General features: G+C 36.0%; 1 protein-coding gene across 1 annotated transcript in view; it reads right to left on the reverse strand.

Moving 5' to 3' along the window:
- Nucleotides 1–1,476: 1,476 nt before the first annotated feature.
- LOC309477898 (uncharacterized protein) overlaps nt 1,477–25,095 on the reverse strand; it is a 97,505-nt gene continuing 73,886 nt past the window's right edge. The window contains exons 3-4 of the mRNA XM_082141399.1: nt 3,366–3,486; nt 1,477–3,151 (exon numbers count right to left, since the gene is read on the reverse strand). Coding sequence (XP_081997525.1) covers nt 2,094–3,151; nt 3,366–3,423 — 1,116 coding nt within the window. The 5' untranslated portion in view covers nt 3,424–3,486 and the 3' untranslated portion in view covers nt 1,477–2,093. The remainder of the gene's footprint in view (nt 3,152–3,365; nt 3,487–25,095) is intronic.

Genomic DNA, 25,095 nt, shown 5'->3' on the forward strand with positions numbered 1-25,095 from the left:
ATTTCGATGCACCTGCCTAAAAAAAAACTGTACTAATGTATTTTGTGATTGCACAGATGGCCAAAATTGGCGGAGTCGATAGCCATGTGGATATTTAACAATGTTTGGCGATCATTAACGAGCGATATATTACAGTCTGAAATTAGTAGGGACAAACATAAAATCACAAGATTTAAAAATGAGGAGGAGAGAAACATACGGCGTGCAACATACAACGGCGCTATCTTGATATATAAACAGGTGACAAGCCCTTCACAAATGAGCCCTTTCCTCATATATTGAAGGGACAGTTGACTCAAAATAAAAAAAAATTCTGTCATCATTTACACACCATCAAGCTGTTACAAACGTAAGTTTCTTTCTTCTGTTGAACATTAAAGTCAATATTTTGAAGAATGTGTGTAATGTAGTATGAACGTACTATGAAAAAAATACTATGAAAGTCAATGGGTACCAGTAACTGTTTGGTTACATTCTTCAAAATATCTTCTTTTATGTTCAATAGAAGAAAGAAACTCGTACAGGTTTGTAACAGCTTGATGGTGTGTAAATTATGTCAGAAATTTTATTTTTGGGTCAACTATACATTACATTTTTTTTAGAGACACCAAATTTATGGTTTTTCTTTGTTTTAGTCGTGGATGAATCAGAGCAAAGCAATGTAACCAGTGCAATTGCTGAGTTACTCAAATATCTTTCATCCTCGGTGCTGCAATCAATTGTGGAGACACTGAACTCACTTGGAGTAACATCATGATGTTCAGGAAGCAGATCTCCTGCCAATATTGTGACCCATTTAGGCCAGAAAACTTGTATCTTCCTGGATTCACATCAGTTAGTACATTTCATCTTATGATTTCATAATGTATAAAAATGTAAAAGTGTTCTTAAATAATCTGGTTTCACAAGTGATCAAATAAATGTAATTTTTTACCTCTTTGTCTTTTTAGAACAAAGTGCTGAGAGCTCAAGTTCTAGAGAGAGCAGCAGTGGCACTCTTTCATCTTCATGTTCATTACCCCCATCATGTGGCAAAGCTTCCAGAGTTGCTTTAGACTGCACGCATATTACATATTACATTTTCCTGAGCAATTTCATCTTCTCAGTGATGTGTTTGTGAGAATCCATATTATGAGAGGAATCACCTCTTTAAATATACATAGAAAAACATCTGCCTTTTTAGTCACAAAAATGTGTTGTTACTACTACTAATTCATTAGCAATACTAAATACAATATTAAACCCCTTGATTTAATGTAAACTACTAATATATATATATATATATATATATATATATATATATATATATTATATATGTATATATATATGGGGTGTAATGGTTCACAAAATTCACAGTTCGGTTCGATACAACACAGTGGTGTCACGGTATGGTACATTTTCGATACAGCAAAAAGAAAAATGGCAGATAAAATTCAATGATTATTTTTTTTTTATTAAAATACATTTAAAAAAAAAAAAAAGTAAGCTTTCCTACATCTTGAAACATTTTGTTTTATAAATGGGGGTAATCTTTGAAGGATGAACAAATAATGATTTGGTCATCACATTAAAAATGACATTTAAATATGATAATATTTGAGTTTTGAAGTGCTCACAAAATTTTGGTCGCACCGGCAGGAAAAATGGTCCAACCATCTATGTGTTCGTTTCTTAATGCGTACCGAACCGAAAGCCTTGTACCAAATGGTTCAATACGAATATGTGTATCGCTACACCCCATATATATATATATATATATATATATATATATATATATATATATAATAGTTTTGTTCATTTTAATTTTTCATGTTTTCACATTGTGCAGAGTGATTTCAATGTAAAAAAAGGCCTTCATTATCTTAATGCATCACATCCAAACAGCTAAAGCAAGTTGTTTGAAATATGGATTATGATTTAATACTTTTAATTATTATTATTGCCACTTTTACATAAATGCCAATTTTTTTTATTTTTTTTATTTAGACCTTCCCCAAAGGTTCCCCTAGTCAAACAATCAAACTTCACTGCTAATTTTAGCAAATTATCCAGCTTTTGATTAATCTGAGTCAAATCATTTACTTGTAAGTCTATTATTTGTAAGTGATGGATCTGAACATGAACATTTTCTCATTAGACACCATCGGGCAATGTTTTTTTTGATGAGTCTGTAGACTAGATAATTGGGTAAAACTCTTCCCACATGAAGAGCACTGGTGCGGCTTCTCTCCAGTATGAATTCTCTCATGATCTTTCAGGTTTCCTGACTGAGCGAAACTCTTTCCACAGTGTGAGCACTTGTAAGGTTTCTCTCCAGTATGAAGTCTCTCATGATATTTCAGGTTTCCTGACCGAGTGAAACTCTTTCCACAGTGTGAGCACTTGTACGGTTTCTCTCCAGTATGAATTCTCTGGTGTGATTTTAAGGCACTGGACGTAGTAAAAGTCTTTCCACAGTTAGTGCAAACATGAGATCTCACACCATTATGAATAGTCTCATGCTCTTGTAAATTTTGCAGTCGTGAAAAACACTTTCCACAAAAAGAACAAAAGTGAGGCTTTACACCAATATGAATGTTAAGGTGTGTTTTTAAGCTTGATGCCAAAACAAAGGTTTTATCACACTGGTCACAGCTGAATGACCTCACTCCAGAGTGACGGCGCAGATGATCTTCAAGAACACTTTTCTGAATGAAACTCTTTCCACACTGGGTGCATGTGAACGGTTTTTCTCCAGAGTGAATTCTCATGTGCTCATTTAAGCTTCCTTTCTGCGTGAAACTCTTTCCACACTGAGTGCATGTGAACGGTTTTTCTCCAGTGTGAATTCTCATGTGCACATTTAAGTTTGCTTTATGTCTAAAACTCTTTCCACACTGAGTGCATGTGAACGGTTTCTCTCCAGTGTGAATTCTCATGTGCACATTTAAGTTTCCCTTTTGTCTGTAACTCTTTCCACACTCAGAGCAGGTGAAAGATCCTTTGACTCCAGGTTTTCCAGCTTGTTTTTGTGTGAAATCCTCTTTAGTCTTTAAAACGACAGCATTTCCATCTTCATTTTTGAAATGATGAGGTTTTTGAAACAGATGTTGCTTGTCTTCATTTTTATATGTCAGTTTTACATGTTTGTCTTCATTCACTTCCATCAGGTCTAAAATCAACATATTAAATTAAAAAGGACAAATGAGCAACAAAGACAAAGTTAATTATTCATTTAGCACATATCTAATTTACTACTGAGTCTACTAATATCTAGTTTTAGATGAACACTGACATGTAACAATACATCTAAATGTTCCTCAGCAGTCATTAAAGAGAATGAAACACCAACCTATTTGTTGAAAAAAGAAAAAGAAAACACCAACCTATTTGTTCCTCTGTATCTTCATCTTTTATTCTGCAGGGTTCTTCTTTAAACTCCATTCTTTACAATAGTGTGTCAGTAGTTTCTCCTGGAGTAATTCCTCCTGCTTGCTGCTTCTTCACCTGTGGGAAGATGGGAATATTCCCCAGCATTTAAAATCCCATGAACAGCTGTGGTGTGAATTGTGGTCGCTGTTGCTCATTTAGCAGATGCTAAATTCACTCCCTTCAGAGCGTCTCCAAAGCCACGATTTGACGTGCTTAGATTTGATTGTAGTTTACTGTTTTGTGTTACTTTTCTTTTTAAGTTGAATAGGTCTAAGAAAAATATCCAACTGAATTAAATGTGAACCTTGACATTTATTTAGTTTATTTTAGTAAACCTAATATTATAAAACAAATCCCTTTTAAGCTGACTACAATAATCATATACAGTCAGTCTTCTGTAATAAATCATTGTTTTTTGTATTTTTGTTATTAAAAAATAGGAACAAAGAAACAAATTACAAACAATAGGACAAATACAATAGAAAAAATATACAAATTAAATAAAGTTTTTCAGGTACAGTAGCATAGGTTTATTTACGTTGTAACACTTTCCCTCTTACATTTATTCTGGGATGCCAGATAGATAGATATTCTGACAAAATGTCCTTATTATTGTTTAATAAGGTCAAGTCAAGAAGGAGAGAGAACACAGGACACATGTGCTCAGTTAAGTAACATGAATCCTTAATGTTGTAAGAGTAAACCAAAGGAAAACCAATCTACTATGACTCAAAATGCATATTTTAGTGTATTCACCATGACAGTGTACCAATTTCATCACACCACATCACCATTTGACTAGGAATAAATATACACAAAACCAATAGCATAGAAACAACACAGCTCACTCATATCAAAACCCTCTTCAACACAGTTTAAAGGATCATGAAACCCTAAACAAAATTTTCTGAGATTTTAACAGAGGTATGTATGTTGAACACCATTGAAGACAATGTTAGCATCTGTTAGATTTAATAGTAGGGGGAAAATGGTTACATTTGAGTTTTTTTTCCGCTATTTTCATCTTCCGGGTTTAAAATCTTCATCGTGTCCACATCACAGCACTATAGTACTTTGATGACTCAACGGTGTCTCATTATTATTCATGTACTGAGTTTTCTTATCCAATGAGAAGACACTTTCTCTTAATTATTCATTACACCACGTGGAACTTTCCAATGACAGACATGTCAAACTGTGATATCGCGTAGTAGATGAGAGAGGCAATGATGGGACGCGTGTTTGTTTTCGTGGTGCAAAAGTTCCAGTGCATCTTTCCCCGCGGTACTGCCCGGGCTAGACTCTGACTGCGGGCGGTTGGTTGGCCATCAACCACGGACACATCTAAACTATGTGTGTGTAGCAACCATTCAACGGGAGAATGGTGGACTTCGGTCGTGTGTGTAACATGTAACCCTGACCGTTTTACTTGCCTTTTGTTAAATAATCACTCGTTATTAAAATTGAGATATTTCGATAATACCTCAAGTGTATGGAACGTATGCTTAATTCGTGAAAATGTCTATGTCACTGTCCATCTTTATTATGTGGGTTTAGGGGGCGCGTAGATCTAGGCTATGTACGGAACGTTTTTTTTTTTAAGCGGAAAATTTATTATTTTCAAATAAATGCATTTATAGTGTGTATAGAAACAATTTATATGTTTTAAATACAATTATGATTACTGTAGGCTAATATATGTAGCAGGGCATTCAGTTACTTTTGAAAGGACAAAAATAAGGTGTCCGTGTATTTCATTAGACTTTAACTTTGCCAGCTATAAAAAAAATCTAGCATTTCCCCGCGTTTTACCACTGATTTTTAGTGACAGTCGATATGCATGGTAGCCTGACTACGTCAGACTTCGTACTTCCGCTCAATTTCAGTTCGCTTCTGTACTAAGTCTGAGATAGCGACCTATCTCCCAGTTTTCCTCCGGCCTCAAAACAGCCGGCCAATCAACGAACAGAGGGCGGGCTGAGAGCCGTGACGTAGACGCTGATTGTACCGTGGATGCGTAGATTTACTTCACATAATCTGCAAAAGTCGTTCACAGCCATGTTCACTCCGGTATTTCGCTCGATGGTTTTGTTTTCGCATCATACATGTGTTTACAGTGGAAGTTCGATGCGGCTGAGCCGGCGCATAACACACGTCATAACCAAACGTTATGTGTTTGGCTTACGGGTAACCAATGATTTTAAACTTCAGACTTAATATCCTGTTACTCACACTCCACTGCTTTTACACAAGTTAACGATCAGCTCTGTCTTCAATCAGATACTTCAAATACCTTTGAAGAGATCGCTTTATCCCCGTAGTCTCTCTTGATGATAACTGGAACTCCATTAACACTGCAATCGCTCCTCTCCGTTACCACAACAAACAGCAAGATATTCCATATACACGTAGATTACTGGTAGATTCATGAGGCAGATTAAATAGCCGTTCGCCGAATTAATCAACTTTCCATCGGCTCAGAAAAGATGCACACGACCTGAACCTATTCGTTCTCCCTGCCATCACTCTTTTCAGCTTAGCCAATGTGTACGTCATCTTGCATCCGGTATTTCCAAACCGGACCGACAAAGACGCCATCTTTGTTGTGGCACTCATTTAAACTATACATTGCGTTCAATATATCCCGTTCATCTGAATATGAACTATTATTAGGCTATATAGAAAAGTGCACTCTATAAATCACATTTATTTCGTGCTTATTAAAAGATGAAAGTGCATTGTCACAACGTGTAGTAAGAAATACTACCGAAATTGAATGATCAAATGTAAAATTGTGGGTGTGCTCTTAATGCTACGGAATCCTGCTGACCATCACGAAAAGAGAGAGAGAGAGAGAGAGAGAGAATGCACATAGTACTTACATCTACTATTACATCTACTGTTTACGGGAATACTCGACTTGGCATTTTGGGGCAATTCCATGCAAAGGTCATCTTTACCATGAAAAAATAAAGTTTTAACCAAAAGAACAAAACCCTTTTTAAGTTGTCCATTTAGGTCTGTAATATACTGTATTAATGTGCTTTAACAAACATTTTAAGAAAATTGCCTTGTTTATCCACCAGATATGAGGTGAGCAACAATGCTTAAATTACATTTTCAACCAGCCATATTTCATGCTTTCAAAAAAAGGTATCAAAGACCCCCCATTTTAAACTTTATTTTAACAGTAAGCATTTTGCAGAAAGATGGAGGCATGCCTGAGAAATAAATATACTAATTTGGTCATAACAGCACTGCCTGTTGAATTTATAAGGGCTATAATAAAGAGGTCTTGACGCTTCAGTGCACTGTCACGTCCATAACGTTTTAAAGGTTTAGTTTATTTAATATGACAATTATAAATGCAAATAACTTGAAACATTTTATTTACAAAGCTAAATTATGTTTATGCTTATTAGGATCAACAATTCATCTCACTACTTTGCTCTGAACAACCATAATAATGCGTTACGGACGTGACCGTTACGGACGCTTCATATTAAATCATGCATATGACTATTGTGATCCGTTTCAAGACAGAAATGATTTTGGCCACTTCATTAAAGTTTTGTTTTGTAGAAAGACTTTCTTTAAAGTGGATTTCGTTTTGTATAAATTGTATCTTAATTTTAAATCAAAGTTTCATCAACCAATTGCCTGGATTTAATAAATATAGCAGACATGGAGGTGCAGGCGCGATCACTTGCAAAACGTGAACTTGAGCGCGTCTCATAACTGAACAGAAACTCAACGTATTCCTCTCAGAAATATAGCCTATCTATAGAAAGATTGAAAGATCAAAACGAAAAGAAATAGGCAACTCTCTGATTGTGTAATCCGTATGAAATGTGCTTTTTCCACCACCACGTCCCTTTAGAGGCTCGGTACGATCACGCTGACAAAATAATAATAATAATAGGCTAATAATATTGCGTGTCAATTATTTAGTCAAATAATTTTTATACGAAATAAAATGTGATGATTTTGACTCGCGACTGTGCATTAAAATCCATAAACTGGCCGAAAACCGTGCGATCATTTAGATACAAAAATGTAGGCTACATGATTGCTAGTGACTCACATCTACAGACAATAATGTCCATCGGTTCACCTGACTGTGGATGAAACCTGTGATTTGAACTCCTATATGACAAACATTAATTGTTAATGTATTTTAATCTCGACTGTCTTCCGTAATAGTCTCTGCTTTAATGTTCCGTCTGTGTGTTTATAGTAGCCTATTCACGTCCTAGTCAAGAATATTTCAAAGAGGCTGTACTGGCAGAATGAATGAATGATTTTTGTCACATCCATAACGTTGGTTTTTCCTCATAATACACTTCATAAAAATATATATATATTTTAAACATTGATATTTTTATGTTCAGCTAAGACCCCTTCATCATGTGGATAGCAATATTTATACATTGGACTTAAAAGTTCACAGACTTTAAAGGAAATCGAACAGTATACCAAAAACTCTGTAATTTCCCGTCACATCCATATTATATTTTAAGCACCCCCAAAAAAGGAAAATATGCATGCGTATGCATATTTTCCTTTTTTGGGGGTGCTTAAATATATTTTAGAAAAACATATTTTGCCTGTCAATTCCTCAGATTGGGTGCTCTGAGAATATGCATTTCCAATTTAAATATTGTAAGAAGTTTTTTTTTTCTGAGACATTTCACCTGTCATTATGAGTTCAAATGTCACATCCATAACGCTGGAATTGCCCTTTGATATATTTCTGTGTTTATTTGGCCGTTTAGGCACGCAACCGAAGACAAAAGCTACTATGCTTGTCCGTGTGGTGCTCGGAGCGCGCGCACAGCATCCTGTCAGTGTAATTCAGTTCTCTTTCGCGACTTTTCAATATAAAGCACATCCTGCTCTTTTCGTTTTCTTTCGTTCATGTTTTGTTATTAATAACTTTAAACAGAATCGTAAACTGAAATCTGCGCGGATTATCAAATATACGACACATTTATAGGACAAAAAGGGTCTCTGCGGCTAAATTGAAAGTACCAGCAACCAGCTGGTGAAATGTTTCGAAATGTCTCTTTGCACAGCAAAGCACCCGTTTCAATAAAAGGATATATTTAAGTTTATATAGCCTACTTTTACATTTTCGCTGCTGTTCTAAAATGGTTTTTGCCATTACCTTAAACAAGCTGCAGCAGCTTGAATCCCAGTGAGCTGTAGGTTACCACAGAAACGTAAGCGGTTAGTTGATTGCTGTGGTGACTCGTGACACTCGCGAACAGCACTGAACACGCACTTTTGCTGGTACAACTTGAATATAAATATTATCATAAACTTTTCATTAACTTCGGTAGGCTCTACAACAAGGAAATTGTAATTGGCTGCTTTTTCTGCAGAGAGCCGATCTCTGTTGATGTGTCTTCATTTTTTATCGTTTGTTGGTAAAGGGTGAGAGACCTTGCGAGCCACACGATTTTTGCCAAAGAGCCAGGTGTGGCTCGCAAGCCATATGTTCCCAACCACTGGTGTACACGAATCAATAGATTAAATTACGTGACCTTTCACGAACTGCCGTGAGACTGGGCTGGTCTGACAGGGTGGGGGGCGTGGCATCACGATGGTGGCTCTCCATCGTGATGTTGGTCAGCCATCATCGTCCATCGGCAAAACCCTAGCACGGACATAGTTACACATCTGAATTTCTCCCATTTGTTTTCGTTCGCATAGGACATAACAGACTTTGTTTACATTGAATACTCCACAGTCCACACGATGTGCATTTTGACATAATTGTGTGTGTAACTGTGTAAGAGAATTGAATTTGAGATTGCATGCATGTGAGAGGCGGCATACTTCGGGTGTGTGTCCGTCAGCACGAGCACCGCATTGAGTCCTTGTTTGTGGCTTATTGTGATTTACGTCAATAACTGTAAGTAACTTTATTACTTTATTTAGTAATACAACGAACTATGCCCCAACAAATTACACCCCTACCTCAAGTTATGCCCATATTAATGAAAAAGCCATTTATGATGTCACCAGAGCCCCTCCCTCTGGATTCGCTGATGTCATCACGAGTACTGCTCTTCTTCTGCTTCCCTTCCTCACTTTTTAAGCTTTACCCACCTAGTGATAAGGCACAGATCGTAACAGATTACCAGACAACGTAAGTCACCCTGTTTATTTTCCTCAGTTTTTAAAGTATTTTAAATATGAAACTCTACAGTAAATATTTTTTTTTTTTGGAAGGGTAGGTTTAGGGTAAGGTTTGGGGTTGGGGGGGGTGGTGTAGGTTTTTTAGCTATAATGACTATGGGTGTATTAATCTGATTGTATAATTTATTTTATGTTTTACTAATATCTGTTATTTCATACTTCATATGATTTGAAAGCAAAATAAGTTAGTCTTCCATGATTGTTTCTTCACGGGAGGAGTAACTTTAAGGCGTGGTTTGTAGTACTGCGGGACGCAGACTAGGGCTGGGCGATATGATGATATTATCGTATATTGACGATGTCTCACAAGTATCGCAATGACGATCATAACAGTCAGTTACCAGATGATCATCGACAATATCGGGAAAAATATACCATACACATATTTATTCTAATGCAATAGCATGGATAAAATATTTTCTATAAAGGCTAGTAGTTAAGAAATATGAATAGAAAATCAATTCCAATTCTTGATACCATTCTTTAAAGGGGACATATCATGCTAAATCAAATTATTTAGCCCTTAAATGCATTTTGTTGTATATTTGGAGTGTTTAGAAGTACAGAAAAGTTGACATTAGACTCTTTAGGTGCTTCGTTGATATCTTTATATTCTGTTTTGGTCATATTTTTCAACCTGTTCCGATTTTTCTATTCTCTATTACGTTTTTTGAACTATTACGTCACAGTATTTGCAGCGGAACTGCCAAATAAGGACACCTACTCCCGGCCCAACACTTCGAGCAATCCTCCATTTTTATTTCTCGCTGTGATTTTGTAGTCTAAGCTCAAGGATGCAGAAGTTACGGGAGAGTAAGTCAAAATGTTCGGTTGTTGGATGTAGTAACCAACACGCTTCATTACACCATCTCCCAGCATCAGAACCTCTTCGAAGTGCCTGGTTGAGTTTTATTTTTAACGGAAATGTACCCACATAAAGTCATTTTTGTGTGCGCGAACGCGAAGCACTTCAAGGATAACTTTACTTCAGCAACAACAGGGTTTTTCCTGCATTGAACTTGTTTTAGCGCCCGCCAAATCGATTTTTTTGTCCCGCCAAAGTCTTATTTGATCGGTGAGTAATGTAGATGAACTGCCGCGCTTGTGACAGGGCGCATGTTTAACTGAAAGAACGAGCAGAGAGAGAGAGAGAGACCCGGTCGCACGCGCGCTCTCTCTCTCTCTTCCGAGCCAGGCAAAAGTGTAAACAAGACTTCGCCGTCTCCAAACTAGGCGCTGTCTTGCTCTCTCTCCCTCGCACATATTAATCAAAATAAATTGACACGGTGGTAAAAGGTCGGAAGACCAAACTTTCATGTGGAGCATTCAGAGATATTTTCTTCCTGAATTACTGTAGCCCCTTTCACACAGCGCTTTGAACCCGGCAAATTGCCTGCAAATTGCCAGAGCGCCTTCTGTGTGAACACAAACTCGACCCGGGATTTATGCCGGGATCGATGCCGGGTCGGGACCTAGTAACATTGCCGTGTTCAGTCCCGGAACGCGCGCTGTGTGAACAAAAGCCGTAATAATGCCGTGTCGTAGTGATGACGCTGAAGCCGGGCTCGTTCTCCAGCTGTGAAACGGTACGTAATGCGCAAGTTTATGATCGAATCAGAGAAACAAATGCACAGGCGTGGTTTCTCGAGAGAGAGATCGCAGCTCATAAGCAAACTTAAGACGCTGCTGAGATTACAAGTCACATCGATGTCACGTGTCTTTACGGCATTTTTACGGGTTGTGTGTGAACGCACTCTCAGATTCCGGAAAATCACTGGCAGTGTGAATGAACCAAAATCAAACGAACCCGGGTCAAGTCCCGGGTCACTTTATCCGTGTATTTTCCGGAATCTCTGTGTGAAAGGGGCTTGTGTGAATTGTACTAAATAAGTTGCCTTATCTTTTCTGAAAAGTGTTCCGGGCATTAACCCTCTGGGGTCTGGGCTGTTTTTGGGGCCCTTGAGATGTTCTGACATGCCCTGACATTTGTGCTCTTTTCAGTTGCATATAAACATATTAATGGCAAAGGTGTAAATTCACTCTATATAGCACAAACAGGGCTACCATAATATGTGAGCCACGTGTATGTACATGTTTTCATTTTTGAGAGAATAATGTTTATGCATGGTTATTGAAAAAACTAAAAACTAAAATTTCTGAAATAAGGCCACAAAACACATAGTAAATATGTGTCAATAAGACTTTTGACTAATGGATGTCCTCGCCTAGAGTTTTTTCTTCAAAATTATGTGAAAATAGTCTTGCTTTATCGTTCACATAAAACCATACATTGATTTAAATTTATGTAAAACAGGTTTTGCTTGGAAAGCCAATATGCGAGGGGGGCGTGAACGAGGAGTGGTTTACACCTTAGAATACAATGTCCCACCCACTCTGCATAATGATGAGCCATTCACTCAGGTGTGACACTGACTGAGCCACAATGCAAGGACAAAATATATATTTAGAAGAAGACTTATATTGACCATTTAAGATTTTGCTTACATCTATCTTGTAAATATGTTTTGCTATTTTATTAAAAAGGTTACAATTACAACAATAATTACAATTTCAACAATATTTCAAGTGTACTCTTTCTTTGTAAAAAAAATTATTATAGGCCTACATTTTATCTATGTATTCATTAGTTTGAATATAGTCAACATTGGAACAGCTAACATCTTAGTTGATGACTTTATTTTTGACAAAAATAGATATAGAAATTGCTAAACAAAAGCTTATTTGACGTGGCAGTATATTCTACAGTAAAAACTGTACCCAAATCTAGTCAACAAGATGTTGTCTTTCATATTTCGCCTGACTGTAACGTTTTCATGAAATATTAGGGCATATTGTTAATTTGCAGTTTAATACGTTGCTTATACAAATAGCCTACATTTTTACGATTTTTACTCATCTCAGTATAGCAATACAGTTTGCTAAAACATCATCATTCATTCACACACGCAATTTAAATTTAACTTCTGGCTAGGCATGTGCCGGTATCAAATTTTCATGCTGCGATTAATTGATTGAGCTTTTATCACGGTATACGGTATTATCACGATATTTAAAAAAATTTAAGAGAAACAGATGGATTGGGGGGGATGTAGAAAAAAAACAACTTGCATCACAATAGGTGTAATTGTGATTGTCAAAACATTGGGTAACTAAACACAATTTTCACGATTTCAATTCAATTCTTGGGATTTGATTTCAATCTTGATTCAATATTGACTCTTTGGATAAATATTAGGTAGGCTACAGTAGATAGCCTACATGTTCATTTTTCTCAAGAAAAAATACATACAGTATCACATAATGCTGTAAACATACAGAGAGCCCTGCCAGCTGGTATTATTAAAGGTTAAAAATTAACAAATTAAGTTAAATATAATTTGGTTTTCATTATAATAACAATTATGACACAAGTAAAAATATAATACAAATGTAATATAGTGCACATTTTTAGCAAAATACTCCTCTCTATAGCTATTTTTTTTCTAGTCAACTAACGTGCTGGTTATTAAATGGCTTTCCTGAGGTAAATGTAACGTTCTGTGACATAATTGTTCACCTGCAGTTTTATTGCTTTTTCCGTGGTTGAAAAACACTGATTGATCGATATTATTTATGAGGCATAAATAAATACCTTTCGGTAAGTTGTACTGTATCTTTAAATAAAAAGTAACAGATGATCGGTTTACTTGAGCTGAGGCGCTACAGCGATCGGTCACGTCACATTTACAAGCGCCAAAACGGTATTTATTGTCTGAATTTCGTAACAAAATGGTCTAGTCTGTCGGTGTCAGTGTCCTCTTTGCTCCGTGATTTTTCTCTGCGTGAGAAAATGGATGTGTGGCGCGAGAGCGTGTGAAAAGTGTAAATTCAAAAAGAGTCTCAAACTGAATGCGTAGAGTTGACAGCCCTGCTTTTAGAAGGACGATAAATCGTCGGCAGCGTTCCCCCTTCCGCCATGCTTCTTCTCCATGTGAGGATTCATTACATTAGACTAGAGCGCGCACTGCGCCGCATGCACACAGTGCTTCATGTGGGGATTGTTTACATCAGAGTGCGCACGTGTTTCGCGCAACATATACGCAGTGTTTGTTTAAGTGTTGATGGAAAATAAGCTAATACACGTTCTGTAAATCTAAATTCTGATCTATTATTTTTCACGGTATTTTGAAGTGCCCATGATAACAATATCGTGCATATTCATTACCGCGATTTATCGCATTACCGAATACCGGCACATGTCTACTTCTGGCAAAGATGAAGTTGACGATAGGCTATTGACTCGCGATCTTCGCAGTAGGCTAGTGAACGCACCGGAGAAATGCACATTTATTAGGCTACATAGTTTTTTGTTTTGGATGGTTTTGTTTAGAACCAGCTTTCTGTAAATATATTTCACATTTTTTAGACATGTGAGGCGAGTAGGCTACGGTTGTTGAAGATTTTATTATTTAGAAAATAAGTAATTTAACTGTTTTTTGTACACTATTATTTCCTTTCTGTCTGTGTATGTCTTTGGGTGACTTTGGAACTTGAGAGCTGTGTGGTTACAGCAGAGAATTCTATTTCAGTAATGTCACATGGTACAAAACTATTTCTCAAAATACCTATAGAATGTATTACCATATTTGGGAGAAGGAGAAGGTATATACGTTTGCTGGACAATCTTTCTGCAGGGGCTCTTTCTGCGGAGGGTCTCTCGGCTTTGTTTGTTAATAAAGTCTAATATTTCTGGTATCGAAAATCTCTGAAGTCATTTCCCTGAAAAGAAATAATTAAACCACAACAAATGGCGACCCCGGCAGGACGTGGCTCAGGAGCTGAAGAAGCCACGAAGGGATCGCTGGTGACTGACACAGACAACAGTGGCTGCTGTACTTTGAGGTGAGCAGTTTTGCTTTTGAATAAGGTATGTGTTAGTCACCAGTGGCCCGGATGTGGTAAGAAAAAGCTTCTCCAAATTTAAAGAACTTAAAAAGTGATGTTTGATACCAGAAATAATTGCATGCATTGTCTTTGTAAATGTCAAGTAGTTGGTAATAGCTTGGGGGAGCTCCCGATAGTGTTTGCCAGTACTTGTTTAATCCTGAGTGGATTCTATAACTACTGGGGATGCTGATTTAGCGCTGAGAGTTTTGACGTACGTACGTAAAGTTCTGTGTTTGTTCATCAAGAGGGCCTTGAAGGATGATGAGCAAAAAGCATGCACACAGAGGGTTTGAATTTATTGATAAGGATATCAATTATTAGACTGTGGGTTCTTGTAAGTGGGCCTTGATGGATACAAGAATAGCATGAACACAGAAGAAGTTAGGTCTTATTTCACTCTGTTGTGTTGAGGAAGTGAATCACAGAGGTTTATGGAATAAGTTCAGTTTTATACTTGTCAAGTGGGCCTTGATGGATGACAAGCGTACTGATATAAGGATATCAGTTATTGATGTTTTATACCTGTAAGTGGGCATTGATTGATACAGGTGTAGTTTAGCTTATATAGATGGTTGATCTGCAGACATTTGTAATGTATTGTTCAGATCTGACAGAGTAGAAAAAAAAGTGTGTGAAATCATGTTGGTGTGCCTGTAGGATCCTGTGTGACTGTGGCTGTGGTTGAAAATAAGTGACCTCTGACCCTGGTTGCTTGAAGGGACAGAGAATGTGTGAATGAAGGGATATTAAATGGTGTGTATTAAAAAAGAAAAGTAAGGGAAAACAATTGTTTCAAGATATTAACTATATAGAATGTTGTTGTATAAAACAAGTTAACATAATAAGATTTATGTTTAATCAATAAATGTAATGATATATTAATAGATGAATATAAATAAGATTGCACGTGCTTAATATATTATATATTATATCTGAAGACGTCTAAAATTTGTATCTCATTATCCCTGAAGACAGAGTGGAAAAAGTATTCCATTGCAGATTAATAAGTTTGTGTTCAGAGAAAAATAACTGGTGCAGTGCTGAAGGTTAACAAGATTGAGTGACTAAGTTTCAAAAGTCATGAATACTTCAGAAGTTGATGAGAGTAAATAATAAGAGGAATTCCTTGATGTTTGTTGAGAAACATACTAGATTATTGTGAACACAGCATGCAAATATAGAAGAAAGATTGAAGTCTAATTTTATGATAGGGGAAATTATTCAATTGTATTATTCTCAGATCATCAGAGTTATTGCTGATATAGAAAAACAAAACTAGATTGCTTTTTCCTGCAATGAAGAACTGCTTTACTAATAGAATGGGGGAACTGCTATTGTCAACCAGTGAGATTTTATATAAAATGAATAGTGAAAAGATGCAGGTTAAAAAGTGGAATGTGATAAAGAACTAATAGTTTATATGTGAAAGTTCAATTTGATTCATGCAGATCTCTGAGTGTTCAAATTGCAGATGGCTTCAGTGTCCTGTGGAAGCAACAAGAGGGCAAAGGGCAAAGACACAAATGCAGAGAGAAGAACATAGAGAAGTGGGTGAGGGGTTCTCAGCTCCCCTCCTGAAGTTGACCAATCAAAAAGACTCAGAAAGACTGAATTAATGCAAAGACTGGAAAAGGTGAAACTTTCACTTGAGACTTTTCCTGAGGACAAAGAGAAATCCTGAGATGCAAAACTGGCAGGATCGATAAAAAGCCCAAACTGAGGAGAGACAGAGAAACAACAGAGCCTATTCTCCACTCTGCAATGGCCTGAGTGACAGCTAGACTGGCAAAACATGCAGAGCGACAGCCAAGCTAAAAACAGAAAACAGACCCTTACGGGACACCACAGGTGTGACAAACCTTATGAACACTCTAGAGACTGCTTCAAATTTGGTTAATTATTATATTAACGTTATTCATTCTGATTATTCACTGGTCTCATAGCAATTCTTTATATTCTCTGCTAAACTAACCCTCTCTGCTTTTTCAGTAGGTACAAGTCCAGCTCTATAAGAAAAGAAAATACAGAGAAGTGGGTGCTCAACTCACCAAATAGTTAAAATTGAGGCTGGATTTGGAATAGTGAGGGCTATTAAAGAACCATATAGGGCTAAAAAGCCTGATAGAATTATTCTAGGGCAAAGAAAAAGATAGACACAAAATGTCAAAGAATGATTATTATTTTCGTTTGCAAAACCATGATACTGGTCACTCCATCTTGTTTTAATAATTTTCTAGAGATAGATTGGAGAAGGAAAAATAACTCCAAAAGTCCAAAAAAATTATGAAATAAAAAATGCTGTCGAAACTGGGATAATGAGATGGAAATGTTGTTGGCCATGGATCCAAGATTAGGTAGAGATCTCCAATTTTCCAAGATTAGGTAGAGATCTCCAATTTTCTTCTTAAAGCAGCTCATGAGCAAAAATAAAAAGAATATGAAAAAGTAGACCAAACAAATGAAAGAAAAAATGCATTTGAGAAATTACAATTGGCGGTCTTACTGTCAACTGCACCATACTAAGGCCTATTATTCTGAAATATTTAATCTATTAGAGTTTGAAAAAAGAAAAAGAAAAAAGGGTTTATAACAACGGTGTTAAACTAAACGTTAAGATCACTGACACATCTGAATAGTGTTTGCGTAGCTGTGTTGTGACGTTGTCCGTCAGACCTTTTGAATTCCACAGCTAAATTTACAAGATCCGCATATAGAGCACAACCTGCGGAAGAAGAATGTGTGATGGCCAATGAGTGACTGAGTATGAATGAGTGAGAGATGGTGTACACCAAGGCAAATCCATTATTTTGCCTACAGCTGTATCTAAATTTGATATGTGGGCCCACAGGGCATATTCTGCCCAATAATGACCATGGATGGATTTGGTTCATTTCCTGGTTGAAACTGTAGTGGCAATAGAAAAGAAAAGAAAAAACAGTACTGCATTTTGCGCAGTGCCTAACACATCTGACTTTCCTTTCAGAATATCATGATGGAGAATAACACATCTGATTTTCTTTTCAGCATATCATGAAGGAGCTTACGTTTTGTCAAAAGTATGAAATATTGTTGTGTAACTTTTTTCTTGTTGCAAAGTGGGTTGAGTGTTGTCCAAGATGCCTGATAAATAGTATGCTAACAGTGGGACTCAAAACAATGAGATAACTGAGCTGAATTGACTAATTGTAAAAAGTAATATAGGGGGTTAAGACCCCCAGAAGGGGACAGAACACCACTCAGCCCACATGATCATTTTACAGGTGACAGCAAGAAGGACAATGGGGCAGATGATTTAATATGTTGTTGTCACTAACTAAACTAACAGAAATAATGAAGGTTTCATTCACAGATGAGAACAGTTCAATTCCAGGAAGGTTTCTGGAACGATTCAGACAAAAAGAACCAGTGACTGCTTTGTCATCTCAGAAGAGCATTGATCAGCAAACTGACATTTGAGTCCATGCCTCTCAACTTAAAATACACCAAACGACTCCAGTAACCCCCCACGAAGTGAGGGATCAAGGGCTTGTGCTAGTAACAGCCTCCCTCGCCGTCGAAGGAAAGCATTGCAACGGCTCGTAAAGAGTCACCCTGGTGAAACTGAATGATCAACATGAATGCAAAAAGAAGACAAACGACAAGAAGAACTTTAAATGAAAATTTGCAGAATGTGGAAAGCTCACGAAAAATTGTGCAAAGAAAAGAGAATCAACAGAGATGAGTACAAGTTCAAAGTCAACATCAACCAAACTTTATTTAAAGGTAATGTTAAAGCCCTTGAATATACTAGTAACAACTTAATAATAACCCCACCAGAAGGAAAAATATTGAATTAAAGAATATATCAAAAACAACATAGAAAATAAATTATAAATGATTTAAAAAGAAACAAAATAATGAATAAGCGACTAATTCAAGTAATTGTCATAGCATAGTGAGAATTAAGACAAGTCATGAAGGAAAATACAACTAGAACTAAATGACATAAAAAAATAAAATAAAAAATAAATCATAAATAGTAGGCCTACTCGAATGTAATTTGTCAATACAGGAGTATAAGTAATTAATTTAAAACTACAGTTAAAAATTAAAGAAAATATTAACACTGGCTATTAACAAACATTTGATTTCAATTTAAGTTATAAGATTATGATTTGATTCAAAATGCTATTGACTAATTTAATGTATTTTAAATGGTGCTAATAGAACGACCACCTCAGTTGTAAGTTGTTCGAATTCAATAGCAAACAGGCATTATGAACAATTTATATGGTACCAGAGGAGGGTAAGAATGACAGGTTATTGCACAAAAACATACTTTTGAATATTCTCAATCCAGATGCGCATGGTTTTCACCTGTGCGCAAGGAGGGAGTAAGGAGGGATTAAGAATAAGGAAAGAATTAAAAGGCTAAATTAAGAATTAAAGGAAAATTAAATAAAAGGCATTTCTGGCAATTTCTGACTGTACACATATGAAATTTGTGCCAAAATTAAAGGTAAAAAAGGAACAGTGACACAAATAGGCCATATATCAGTAACAGAAGGACTAATAAACACCTAATGGATTATATGAACAAGATAGAGAAAGGTAAAGGCAATGAAATCAGCAGAGGAGGGTCAGGAGAAGTAATTAAATATTCCCAGAGAAGTATTCCTTAGATTTGAAATTCTATCAGAAATAAGTTTAGATAATGGGACAGCAGTCATTCCAGAGAAATTGAAGATTAAAATTATTTGTGTGTAGAAACTTAAATTATAGAAAGGAAGTTTTAAGTTATAATGCTTTATGTTTGAAATGATTAAGATTAAAATTAGATATACAGAAAAATAAATGTACGTACAATGAAAATGTAAGATAGTATAAAAAGTTATTTTTGAGAGTTATTTTTTCTAATTGTCTAATGAGTTTATTGAATGACTTTTATGAAGTAAATGTAACATTGCTCTTAAAGCTTTCTTAGTTTGAGTGATTACATGTAACATAAATAAGTTTATTCATGATAGTTCATTTAGAAATTAGTAGAAAGGAAGAAAAGGTATTCAGTTAAGGTATGCTTGAACTGAGGAGCTAAAATGAGAAGAAGCTGCAACACGTGAGATTAAACATTTTATTTATTGTTTAAATTTGGTAAAAAAGTAGACAGAATTTGAAATGTAAAACGTTATAACGAAGCATATTGCGATTTAATGGATAGAAGGTGCACTACAATGTTATGTTTGTTTAACCCCTTAAACACTGAGGCCATTTTTGGAGTTTTTTGTCTGAGTGACACACAAAAAAGTAAAGACTCATAACTTCAAAACTATAGAGAGGAGAGTCAAAAGGTAGATATCATTTGTTAGGAAACTTTTTATATTTTTAGAAAATATAAATTTTTATTACTTTTGGACAATCTAATGCTGAGAAAATGCTGATAAAAGACAAAAATATTAATATTATTTTTTAATAATTTACATATCTTTCTTATTTGAAATGCAATAATTCAGGAAGGAAATACGGTGGCAAAATAATTCTTTTTTTGTGATGTTCCCCTATGTGTGGTCTGCGTCTGGATCGTTATTTTATGATGATAGCATAAAGTAATCAAAAGTTACAGCACTTGGAACAAAGGGAGCCTTTTTGTTAAGTCCTCACACATTTGGAAGGCAATAAAAAAAATGAGTTTTCTTAGTGACATACACAAAACTAAAGACTCATAACTTCAAAACTATAGCAAGGAGATTCTAAAGGTAGGTATCGTTTGAAAGAACACTTTTCAAATTTTTTGAAAATATACATTACATTACATTTGGACATTCTCCTGCCGAGAAACTGCTGATAAAAGACAAAAAATATATATAATTTTTATAATGATAATGCATATCTTTCTTATTTGACATGGAATAACTCAGGAAGGAAATAAGGTAGAAGGAAAATTCTTTTTTGGGGAAGTCCCTCTACATATGAGCTGCATCTCGATAAAATTTTGTGGTGATTGGATAAAGCAATCAAAAGTTATAGCATTTGGAACCAAGATAGCCTTTTTGTTGAGACCTTGACGCCCCCTCATGGGCATTTTTAAAATTGTTTCACCATGAAGAAAATCTTGTCATAAAAGCAATAGATTAAGTAAATTTTGGGCTCATTTGAATTGTATTAATATGCTGTAAAAAATTAAGTGCAATTTTCAATGATTTTTGAATGTTTCATGAGATGTATGATGTTTTTGACACATTGCAGTACATAGTACAAAAAACTATTTTATAGATTATGAAAAAAAATATTCTATTTATCAACAAATAACTCAGCAGTACTTAGGAGTTTTTCGAATTGGCTACATTCACTGTAAAGTTCAGACTCTAAGCTTTCAAATGACACCAATTTTGTTTGAATCAAGGCAATATTTTGGAAAAATATGATAATTAATATTTTCGCAGCTAGGTGGCGCCTGTGGGGCGTCTACGGGCGGTACACTCCGGTTGAGAGAGACTAGTCAGCACTCGTTCAGAGTTGATCGAAGTGGTTGGATGCATTAAAAAGCTGAGATTCTAAGCTTTAATATGATACATATTTTGTGTTATTCCACGTTTGAAATCGAGCACGGATGGTTCCGGGAAAACTGGAAAACACTTTGCACCCCGGGAGGATGAGAGACTTGTTTTTTAGCCAAGTATGCATCACTTCGTGAGGAATATCTCGTGATCAAAGCAATGGATTATGTTGTGTTTGGGCTCTTTGTAATCGTGAGAATCTGCTGTCAATAAAGATGTGTGATTTTTCACAATCCATGCATGTTTCATTGAGTTATGAGCTGAAACGTCACATCAAAACAACATCGCATCACTGCTATTGCTACTTCATAGATCCGCCTGTGGAATTTTTTGTGTTAGAACGCCATAAGGAATATATTTAGATCTGAGTGATGGATTATGGCGAGTTTGGGCTCTTTTTAATCTTAACAATCTGCTGTAAATAATGATGTGCCATTTTCCACAATTGATGCATGCTTCATTGAGTTATGAGTTAAAACGCGACAAGTGCTACATCTATAATAAACGATCTATGCGCGCCGGTGGTGGTTCGTGTGTTACAACTCCCACGCGGAATATCTTTAGATCTGAGTGATGGATTTTGCTGAGTTTGGGCTCTTTTTAATCGTGAGAGTCTGCTGAAAATAATGATGTGCATTTTTCTACGATCTGTGCATGCTTTGTGAAGTTATAAGTGAAAACCAAACGCGAGTGCTTCATGAGTATATACTAGGATAGGCGCGTCTGAGGTATTTTTTGTTTTAGAACGCCATGAGGAAATATCTTTAGATCTGATTGATGGAATATATTAAGTTTGGGCTCTTTGTAATCGTGAGCTCCTGCTGTAAATAACGATGTATAATTTTTCATGATCGGCGAATGTTTCATGAAGATACGAGTAAAAAGGCCAAGTCTAAGCTACCTTGCTAGGCTACGTGAATCAGTGGATTTTTTGTGGTTTAGAACTCCATGAGGAATATCTTTAGTTCTGAGTGATGGATTATGTTGAGTTTGGACTCTTTTTAATTGTAAGCATCTGCTGTAAATAATGATGTGTCATTTTCCACAATTGGAGCATGTTTCATGAAGTTACAAGCGGAAATGTGTCTAAAATGCAGCATCCATATATGGTTTACACATGGGTCTCTTAAGGGGTTATTTTACAAAAACCTTGCTCAAGTTTATTAAAAACCCTGGAACAATTATGCTTGTTGTATTCTACTCATTGAGACCTTTCAAATGACATATGACACAGGACTATCTGAGCTGTATGATGTTTTTGACATATTGCAGTATGTGGTACAAAAAAGTAGTTTATAAATTATGAATTTTTTTTTTTTCTATTTATCAGCAAATAACTCAGCACTACATTGGAGTTTATCAAATTGGCTACATTCATTGTAAATTTCAGACTCTAAGCTTTCAAATGACATCTATTTTAAGTTGATCCAGGTAATATTTTTGAAAAAAAATTATGATTATTAATTTTGCAGCTAGGTGGCGCCTGCGGCGGGTACACTCATATTTAGTGGAATAACTCTGCAATCATTAGAAGTTGATCGAAGTAATTAGATGCATTAAAAAGCTGAGATTCTAAGCTTTAAAATGATACCTATTTTGTGTTGTTCCATTCAGTGGTTGCTTAGTAATTTGATTATGAATATTTTTCATGGGGTGGCGTCCCGCCGGCGGGACGCTTAGGGTTTAAGGGGTTAATCAACTAAAAATGACTGACTAAAAGATTGATTCTTCAAATTTAAGAATTGATATTCCTTCATAAAAATAAGAAGCGAATAAAAATGAGAGGAAGTAATTTTTACCCAGACCTATTTTAAATCAAAATTCATATGGATTATGCAAAATGAAAAAGCAAACTAAACCAATGATTCTACTATAATCAGCAGAGATTTATTATAATGATTTGCCTTTATTATAATGAAAACAATTACATGAAAAAAGTAGAATGACTTATGTTTGGAGAAAAATGAGCAAATACGATTGAGTCAAAAAGTTAAGGAAAACTTGATTTAAAGAATTAGGAATGTTTTTTGGAGTTGTAATATTGAAAGGGGGTTATTATTCTGTTGTGTACTTTCCATATTAAGAAGATAATGGAGAGGGCAACTAAATCATATATTATTGAGGATGAAGAAGATAATGAATAAGCCAGATCCTGGGTGTCTGGGTCGAAGAGGATATCTACATTGCAAGAAGAACTTTTAATTGCATAAGGGATTTTTATGTTTGACATATTATACATAACTGTGACAATAACAGACAATGCTGAACCAATTTCATCAACACGCTTGTAACAATGTTTGATTAGGGAGGATTCGAGTCTTTTACTTTCTCCATTGAAAGAAAGAAAAAACAACTGAAAGAAAGAAAAATGTATGGAGAAAGATGTTTGGCTCGATTGCTCCTCCAGGAGTGTGGTGGCATAATTTCAGTCATTGAAAATAAGAATGAGTGATTTAATTTAGTCACTAAGGTAGTATAACGGAGGGGACTGGATTTTGAAACTACACTCTGTGTAGTTATCTGAAAACGATAGCGAATGTGGGGCTTAAATAAGCCCCAGAGGAGGGAATGTTGAAGATTTTATTATTTAGAAAATAAGTAATTTAACTGTTTTTTGTACACTATTATTTCCTTTCTGTCTGTGTATGTCTTTGGGTGACTTTGGAACCTGAGAGCTGTGTGGTTACAGCAGAGAATTCTATTTCAGTAATGTCACATGGTACAAAACTATTTCTCAAAATACCTATAGAATGTATTACCATATTTGGGAGAAGGAGAAGGTATATACGTTTGCTGGACAATCTTTCTGCAGGGGCTCTTTCTGCGGAGGGTCTCTCGGCTTTGTTTGTTAATATAGTCTAATATTTCTGGTATCGAAAATCTCTGAAGTCATTTCCCTGAAAAGAAATAATTAAACCACAACACGGTCTGGTTAATGATGATCTCCAGTTCAAGCACCTTATGTTGTGATTGCTAGCCTATATTTACTTTAAATCCAGGAAATTTGTTAATGAAAAAATTATTAAAATTAAGATACAATTGATACAAAACGAAATTCGTTTTAAAGAAAGGATTTGTAGTTTCTGTTTTGAGGTCTCTGTGAAAGTTTGAAAGTCTTTTAGTGCGCAGTGTAATGGGAGAACTTTGATTTTCATTAACATACACTAGATTGACTACTATGTGTGTTGCTGACTATGTGATATAATGATTGATGTGAAACGCCTGCGAAGCAGGAGAAAGAGGGGGAGAGCTTTGAAGGCTGAAGCCCTGACCCCTAAGGTCAAAGGGCTGTCCAATTTAGGACTTGCAGGCTGTAAGTTAAGCTAAACTAAAGTTCAGTATAATAGGATCACTGGTGGTGTCTTATCCATCTCTGGAGTTTAAATAACCTTGGAAGATAACAATAACAGAGTATAAAGACTGGCCTGCCCCTCCCTCCTGGTCGCACTTGTTCCACAGACTGTACTTGTGACTTCTGTGTGGCAACTGGGCCTTCTTGCAAGAATAAATTACTTTTTAATTATCATTTGATTCCAGACTGTCTCTTATGCCAAAGATGATTGTTTAGTGAATTAAACTGCCACAACAGTTGGTGTCAGAAGTGGGATCGATATTCCTTGAAAGGCCTTCTGGACCTGATCAGCGGACGGTGGGGGGAACGCCCTGAATGCAACAGGCTTCAGTCTCACCTCGAAAGTGTTAAGAGAAGGAGAACCAGCCGCTTCAGGCCCGGGAGGACTTCCACTGGAATTCGGAAAAGAACCCAGGTGGCATCAGAAAATCTTGGGTAAGAGATAGCAAATTTATTTTTTCATTTGGGGATTTGGAAAAGAAAATTTTGTGGATGAACCATAATGGCTGTGTTTAAGAACTGAAGCTAGAGCTGTGGTACGAGGAAAAGAAGGCTTTTAAAAAGGGCGAGGAAATTGAGACCTAGGCAGGTCAAGCGATTGTCCAGACCGAAGCCGAGTACTCGTTATTGTGAGATTAATAGGAGCTG

Source organism: Leuciscus leuciscus (genome assembly GCF_965113295.1).
Source record: "Leuciscus leuciscus genome assembly, chromosome: 16".
NCBI classification, from domain to species: domain Eukaryota; kingdom Metazoa; phylum Chordata; class Actinopteri; order Cypriniformes; family Leuciscidae; genus Leuciscus; species Leuciscus leuciscus.